This window comes from Brachyhypopomus gauderio, chromosome 12 (genome assembly GCF_052324685.1).
Source record: "Brachyhypopomus gauderio isolate BG-103 chromosome 12, BGAUD_0.2, whole genome shotgun sequence".
In the NCBI taxonomy this organism is placed as follows: Eukaryota; Metazoa; Chordata; class Actinopteri; order Gymnotiformes; family Hypopomidae; genus Brachyhypopomus; species Brachyhypopomus gauderio.
The window spans coordinates 9,907,107-9,915,782 of record NC_135222.1 but is presented as its reverse complement, the minus strand read 5'-3'; the positions used below and the strand labels follow the sequence as shown (position 1 = coordinate 9,915,782).

The window sequence follows — 8,676 nt, the reverse complement described above, 5'->3', positions numbered from 1 at the left end:
TGCTGTAATCCAGCAATGTGATGTGTTCGCTCTAGTTTATGATGATGACTTGGGTGGAAAGCAATGGCTCAGTGAGCTCACATGGTCACCTCTAGGCCCCTCCCTTTAGTTATGCTGCTATAGATAATCCTGCCGGAGCCACATGCTAATTACTGGGGCGTGTGCTATATCAATGCTTAATTCGATGTTTACGTATTTAACCTGCAATTTGTATCCTGGTTACATGTTTCTACAAAGCTGTATAAAGCACCTAGAAAATGCTATGGCTTGCTAGTGGACACACCAGAGACCCATGGGTTTCCTTTTGAGTCTTGGCCCTCCCAAGGTTTCTTCCTAATCCCTGCCTAGGGAGTTTTTCATTGCCACTGTCACCTCTGGCTTAGGTATTCGGGATTTGGACCCATGAGTTTGTAAAACTTATGCTTTAAAAAGCCCAATATAAATAAAAAGTACTTTGACTTTGTTGGTATCCACTCATTTCTGGACATATCATGTTTGTGTAGCCTACTGAACCAGACTAAGGGACCATTTTAAAGGTTCAGATGTTTAGGAAGCCTTTGCAGGTGGTTTGTGTTAACTATTCTAATAATAGCATTACCACACATACTCAGCCCACACAAGTGCTCCATTCACTGCGGATTACGCTCACTGGGGGGCAGCAAATAGTTATATTGCAAACGTGATCGTGACTAGCCCCTTTCGCAATAGTAACAGGGTCATCAGCACTGGATTATTGAGAAATTACTTCAAACCGAAGCAGTTATCCGCTTTAAGGATAATTTAACAAGATGCGGGTTAACTTATTTGCAATTTCGAGAGGCTGTCTTAAAAAAGAAGCGCGGTAATGGGTCTAAATGTGGAATCGGTTTCTTAGACACACTCGATTAACAGATTCGGCCGCAATTTTGCATCATTGCCAACTCGACTCGCCAGCAGCCAGCAAATAAGACGACTCTTCAGTTTAAATGGATTCATTGGCGGGGTTCTCCGGGGCGCCTGACGGACGTGTGCGGGTTTCCGGCCAGTCTCCCGCACATCCCCGCAGCTCCTCCAGCGCCAAATGCATCTGTCAGCGGACGCTTACACACTCAGTAAAATAGGAGAACATCTACTGTGATTTTTTTCGGAGATCAGTAAAGGATTAATTCACATTTGTAGATTGTTTTGATTTTGTTTTCATCCCTCCCCCGCCCCCTTTCTTTTCTTTTCTTTTTTTTTTTTTTTTTTAGCTTTCTTCTTTTGTGTTTTCTTACCTTTTCCAAGGATGTCGGTGGCGGGGTTGAAGAAGCAGTTTCATAAAGCGAGTCAGGTAAGGAGACGCCCCAGTTCCGCGGGTCGCTCTCGCTATAGTTTCACCCAGTGCTTTATGTGCTGCCTTTCATTTAGTCATCTCCTTTATAAGTGAGACGGGTTTTCCGTTAATAAATCGCACTTATTTACGTGTGTAAGTATCTCTTTGTGGACGGCCCGCCGTGGCTAGCGCTAGCCGGCCAGCCCGTGTTGTTGCGCTGTGGTTCAGTTGTCAAAAGGTCGCAGCTGAGACGTTACCACCTAAAAGATGCTCCAACCGTTACCTTTTAAACTCGGTTCAAAATCAGCTCTCCCCGTTGCAATACTTATAACTTATTTAGTTTTCCATTACAACACCATGTTCTGTTCAACATGCCGGGACCGCTAGTACTCTTCCGTGGTATTAGCTGGTATTTGCTAGTAACCAGTACTGCTAGTTACCGCTAGCTTACATAGTCAAAAGGGACCAGTTTGAAAATTCATTTTTTTCTTGCTTGCCCACCACCAGTAGATCTATTTTACTAAGGTTTACAATGCGCTTTGTCCCTTCTGACAGTTGAAGTTGGAATCCTCTATTCCCTAATATCAACGAAATTAAAATCACAAAGATGGTTGTGAAGACTATATCAACCACCTACACAGAGAATGAATGCACTGTAGACTAAAAGAAGAGATTAGGCCTACTAGTCACGATTCCCCTCACTATCAGATTGTGATCCTCTCACACAAAAAAATATATTTGTGGTGAATTATTCAATTCAGGCGTTGTTAACTAGTTATACACACAGTTTTGTCATTTTACAAGTCGAACCCACAGAGCAAAATGTTTAATTGGGATTCAGGGTCTAAGGACCAACATCTGTGGTCAGGTTCTCCTCAAGCAACATCCAGGCATTTTGGAAAGGACTCATGTCAGTCAGCACCTCTTTACCTGTTACAAGTGGTTTCTGCAATAACTCCAAAGACAGCTGCATTTCATGTTGGTCTTCAGAGCAGGTTTTCTTACAATCTTCAGTAACTGATAGGTTGTATGTAGTCAGAAGTAGTTTTATGTAAAATATATATTATTGCATCTAAGGCTCTTCTAACGCATTTACTGTCAGTTGCACTGGCAAATGACAGTAAATGCTTTAGAAGAGCCTTAGATGCAATAATATATACAATGTCCAATGTTTTAATAATGACTAAATTGATTTCTATCTTTTTATACACCGTTACTGGCCACCACCTGCTGCCTCTGCTTGTTGTTGCCATTTGACTGGTTTTATGGATTTTAATCCAAAAATGTTTATAAAAATAAAATAAAAGTCGCAAATGAGTTTTCCTGTTATTGGGTTTCAGTTGAAAGGGGTGCTTTGTTTGTGAACCTTGTAGGACCGAAAGGCTGAAAAACTCAGACTAAACTTGTTAAAGACACAGCTGACAGGTCTTTGTCTAAGAAAAAAAGAAGCCTAGAAATAACCTAGCCTAGATATTTCACACCATTCAGTCTTTTAGTTAAATCAAATAATTTACAAGGTTTTTGTAGACCCAGTTATCATATTCAGGTACTATTATTCATACTAGATTACTCATATAGGAAATGCACAAGTGTCCTTAATGGACCATTTTATTCTTATGAAGCCACTCTCTGTGTTTTAAAGTCACTTTTAAAGCAATCTTCTTTTTTTTACTTTTAAAGACAGCTTTTTGGATTTATGTTCAAATAGTAATGATAGGTTGAATGCAGTCTCCTTTTTTTTCTTCAGATGAATAGTGTATTTCGTGTTTCTGGAGCTCTGTAATGTAACGTATGGGAATTAATACCCAAACAACCCAAACAACATGGGCTTAAAAACACAAACAAGATGAGGCGTGTGTTTATGTTGCTGTCTGACATAAGCAGTCAGAGTACTGTGTGTATTGTTGTTGGAGACAGCCAGCCCTTCCAGGTCTCTGACATATGCGGCATATATCACTTCAGCCTTGTTTACTAATGGAATATGAGCAGAACGATTTCCCATTTCATGCCAAGTGTCTCATACCAGAATACGTCAGTGCTCTTGTTGCATAGGAATTTGGGAGGATAAGAAGAAGATAGTAACTTTGAATGCCGTGCAGCTGGGAGAGGCCGGCCTGCGTTTGGTATAAAATTATGTTTGAGTGTAAGCATGAAATAATTACTCATTACAAATGTGAACAAGTGCTAAAATTATGGGTTCATAGTTTCTGGTACATTAGATTTGATTTTGGCATTAGCTGATGACTGCAAGTGGATTTATTTTCATTGGTTGTGACAGGAGTTCCATAAATTAGTCCATAAAAATGATGCAGACATGCTTTTTCAGTCTACTTTGTTTTTGTGTTTCTTATGTTAGCGTTCATTTGTTAGCTTAAGCAGGCTTGAAGATGTTTCTGCATTTAAAGTTTATGATTTTTATGATTTCTGTTCCAGTTGACTGGGAAAAAAAACCATCTCTTGTGTACTATATGATGCCGTGCTGCAAAACCTATATAGTGCTATGTGTGTGATTTATGTACTGCCTAGCCATGGGTTCCAGTTATTGGGCTCTTTTTATTTGATGCCGTTCCCTAAGCAGCCCCAGAGGCTTTGAGCTGCTTGGAGCCAAGGAACGCTGTGTCCAGAGCCTTTTCCACTGCTGCTCATCTTAGCTTTGCCTCTCCAGACATCTGAGAAGCACTGATTTATGTGAGGTCCACTGCTCTTCCTCAAAGCAGCGACACGAGCCAGGGGCCATGACAGTCGTCCGCCTCTCCAGCGTGGCTCCTGCCTTATTCGATATTGAATGCAGCCGATCACTCCGAAGTGAAAAGTCCTCCTTGGCGGGAACCATCTCCCTGGACGCTCCATGCCTCTTTATTACCATTCCACTTTGCATGTGCTGCTCTAATGGCGTACCCGCTCCTCTGGGTGAAACCAGCCAGTGCTTAGTTTATCTGACTGAGTAAACGGAGAGGATGAAAACGAAGGCCAGGGCCTCTATTCCTCACTCAGAGTGGCTTTTCGGCAGCTGAGCAGACAGGTCACTTGTGGATGTACTGTATATTACAGGGCTGTTTTTAAAGTACATTACATTGTCATATGCTAAGGTAAATTCAGCTACAGCAGTAGGCCTGTATCTTGTGCTTTTAACCACTGTTCACCTCAACTGTGTGATGGAGACGGCGGGGGCACCAGACACATCCACTCATTGTAGCCTCACAGGTACTGGAATGCTGGCAGTGTTTCATACCTCCTGGAGACATTTAATACAGCAGAGGGGAACAGGGTGGGGCTCTCTCATCCCTTTCCATCCCATGGAAAAACAAGTCGAGGCAAGACAGGATGTCCTCGATCATAGCATCTCTCTCTCTCTCTCTCTCTCTCTCTCTCTCTCTCTCTCTCACAGGAAGCTGTGTGCAGGCAGGGCTAAAATCCCAGGCAAACACAGGGCTCAACGCTGCCCCAATCACAGACACACACTGTGTTTGTTCAACACTTCCACTATTTAAAATGCGTGTCAATATTTTGGTATCAGTTTCAGTTGAGTGGATAAGAAATGCTTCATGCTTGGTGGCCGGGAGACGTAAACCCACACATACACTATAGCTTTGAGTGGCTGCATTTAAACTGCCTGTCTTGTGTTTTAGCCATTTTAGCTGTTAAATATCACCTGTTAATCTGTAGTGCTTGGGCACATAGTGGCACCTGCTGCTTAGACTTTCTAACTTCTGATGAAATCCACAGCAGGTAATGATATGGCATCCGACCTACCCACTTCTACCACACATGCTACACACCTCTCAGTCTTACTGACACCAACTCAGCCCTACTTGGGTCTCGGCCACTGTGGTTATGTCTACACACTACCAAACCCCCTTTCCTTTCTTTACTTTGCATGAAGACTTGTTCATCCCCATGTCTGTCATATCCAGTGTGGGGCATGATGGTGAGGTTTGTCACCCAACCTCAGGCTGGCCATGATGGTATGTTTGAATTCCCAAGGGTTCTATACACATGACACTTGTTCCATTCTTCAGCGCTACTTCTTTGTTACTTCTTTACCTCCTGACAGAAAGCTGTCATGTGTTTATTTGATACCATCTGTAAACCTGTGGCCCAATTAGTTCCATTTTTAGAATGTCCTCATTGACGCCTTTGCAGATAACCAGCACGATGTGGCTGCCTGCTTCTGTGCAGAGAGACGTAGGGCATCTTGAGAGGCGACCAGTCATTCACTCACTTTCAGAACCAACAACCCAACTTAAGTAATGACTCAGATATGTCTGGTGGTAATGGACATCGATAACTACTGTCAGCCATTCCTGGATATATGACCCTTCCAAGCCCTTCCTGTTATTCTCCTGAAAGTTAGAAATTAGTGCTTTGTTCAGAGGCAGGAGATATGTTATAATTTGTTCCCCCAAGGCCTTTAAGGAACTCTTTGTAAAGTGCAGCCTGGACATGGCTTGATTCATGGAGGGGTTTGGACCAGAACCTTGGCTCTTCATCATACTAGTGCAGAGGGAACAGAACTGCTGCCTAGAGACTGGAAGATAGCTGAGCCAAATTAGTTGCCTCTCCCGAGGATGTTTCCAAAGAAGGTGCTCGATTCCTCCTTCCAAAAAAAATAAATAAATTGAACAGTGAACAGTATCTTCTTATGAGATATAAAAAGTCTGTTCTGTTCAAAATCGGCTTTAAAACAACTCAGGGTTTTTTTTTTTTTTTTTTTCTTTTTTAGAAACATTTGTTGACACATGAATATTGATAGCAACTTGAACTCAACATCAGTCAGAAACAGATTAAGTGTGTTACCATAATATTGATTAATGTTAAACAAGGCATTGGTGGAATCCATTGGAACAGGTTGGTTCCAGCTCTGCAAAACAGGAGTTTGGCTGCAGGATACATGTTCCTCTTTCATTTCAAATGCTCCTGGTCCACATAAGAGTAAGTATAAAAAATTTGGCAAACAAAGAAGGTGACTAGCACTTTGTTCTCACTTTACGGGAAAAGCACTGCTGTTTGTTCTTTCGCCATGAAGCTACGCTGTTTTCATTCTTCAGAAAGGAAAAGGGCTAGTGTGCCTGCTCTATGAACAAAAAGTCTTCATGATCATCCGTCTATAGCATTCCCACCCCTGTGTCCTTGTCGCAGGAAATTACATTGTGAGAGAAAGAATATGTAGTCTGTTTATTGTCTTTCTTTGTGCTCACTCCCCCACGGAGCCAGTGATGCTTCCTGTATATTTATCAGCCCTGCACCTTGATATGAATGCAACCATTTATTACACAATAGATGTCTATGAATTTAAAGACAGATGGGCTGATTTTAACTCCTCCATACTCACTCCTCCTCCTCATCTCAATGGTTTTTCTTTCCGTCTAATCGGATGTCCACTTTGCCCTAAACTGATTAGTGGGAGGTCATGATAACCCAAACTCTGGCAGTGCCGACCGAACCGCTGCTTACGTGGCATGCTGACGTCAAGCCACTTCGCCACTGTTACGGTGGAGAATGACTGTGAACCCAGCTGGAGACTGTTTCCTGAGCCCCACCTCCCCAGGGCAGGCTGCGCGCAGCACAGCTGCGTTCACTGATGCTAACGACCAGCTTACCACTCACATAACACTGGCTTGCCAACTGGCTTGGATGTCAAGGCTTGGCATACTGGCCTGTTGTAGCAAACATGAGGTTTAAATACATGAGTTGAAACAAAAACACTGTAAATGTTGGAGCACTTATATGTCACTTGGTAGTGTATTTTAAAGGAATGGTTTTGGTTTAATTTTGAAATATTATGCTGTGTCAAATTACATGAAATATTAGTTATTACATTAAATTGGAATTTCTCTACAGTTGTATTGAGAAGAATGTCAGAGTAATTTCAGACTCAAGAAATATTACCATATTTGGTGAATTTCCTAATTTCTGATAGGCCAATGGCTAATTTTACCCTGACCTAGTTGGCTGCTTTCACGTGCTGTCATAGGGAGTCTCAGAAAGTGATTTTGTAAGAGAAGAGACCCAGATTTCTGTGAACCACTTGCCTTACCCAGGCAACCCAAGAGATTGTATTTGGTACCATAAAACATGGGCTAATATGGGCTATTGGAGACATTATACACATTTATTAGCATATTTCATTGTATTGAATATTTTGTTTATCTCTTTCCATAGAAATGTGGCTATAAGAACAAAGTTGTCCCAAAAACAAGAAAGAGGGTGGTAAATTTGAGATTTTGGGCTTGTCAAAAAACTACCTGGCCAGTCAAAAACTAGTAATGTTGTGTTTGGTTACTCCTTGGAAGGTTGTATATACCAGATGTTTTTACACTTTTTTTTTTTACGTTTGGGTGCTTGTCTAGAGACCCATTAGATACTCCTTTGGCTTTTTTGTTACATGAAAAATGAGTAAAGTTCTACCTGCTTCTTTCAGTTTCATTTAAATCAAGAGCTGAGCCACTTCACATTTTCACAACAGGATTCATAGGAAGTTCACCAAAGATTGTGGTACAGGTCACATCTTGTAAACTTGTGTATTAGCTGCAATCATGACTTACCCACTTGTATGTATACAAAGTACAGTTTACAAGTGGGCCAAATGTTATGTCCTAGTTTCTGACAGCATTCAAATGTAGCATACATGTTAGATCCAGAACAAAAAGAAGCAGATTTTTAAATGTGTGTAATTAAGGACAGGACACACACAATTTAGGTACCCTTTAACAGTCTGCATATTTAATACATTTTCAGAATCTAATCATTTCTAAAATGTGTGTCTGTATTAGCATTTGTCCTATTAGAGGTCAAATCAGAGACTGTTGCTTGATTTATTTCTACTGCATAATATCCTACTGTTTTATTCTATGTTCAGGCAGGAGCAAGTTTAATTCTGCACATTCAAATTTATACTAACCATGAACTGGAAAAATACTGACACGCAGAAGCCTGTCCTCTACACCTGTGTGTATAAGAATTAATACATCTACAAGCTTGAATAATAAATGCACGAGCTCAAAGACATTAGTTTAAGGCACTGTTTCTATACACACACTCACCTGACACATTATTAGGTAGGCTACATCTTGCTAGTTCTGGGATGGAAACCCTTTTGCCTTCCGAACTATTTCTGGCATTGATTCAACAAGGTGCTAGAAACAATCCTCAGAGATTTTGGTCCATATTGACACGATACCATCACTCATTTGCCACAGATCTGTCTGATGCTGATCTATGATGCGGTTCTCTAGTTTCACTACATCCGCTGATTCACTGATTTTCTTCAATCTTCTGTTGTCCTGTTTTGGTGACGGCATGCAAATTGTTACCTTATTTGTTTTTAGCACCCAATCTAGTCTTCTGCTGCTGTAGCCCATCTGTTTCAAAGTTTCAATGTGCTT

At 41.3% G+C, this 8,676-nt stretch overlaps 1 protein-coding gene across 2 annotated transcripts in view; it reads left to right on the top strand.

The window, feature by feature from the left end:
• Positions 1–690: 690 nt before the first annotated feature.
• Positions 691–8,676, top strand: part of sh3gl3a (SH3-domain GRB2-like 3a) — a 30,248-nt gene continuing 22,262 nt past the window's right edge. For both annotated transcript variants that reach the window (XM_077023048.1, XM_077023047.1), the window contains exon 1: positions 691–1,309. In XM_077023048.1, coding sequence (XP_076879163.1) covers positions 1,265–1,309 — 45 coding nt within the window. In that variant the 5' untranslated portion in view covers positions 691–1,264. The remainder of the gene's footprint in view (positions 1,310–8,676) is intronic.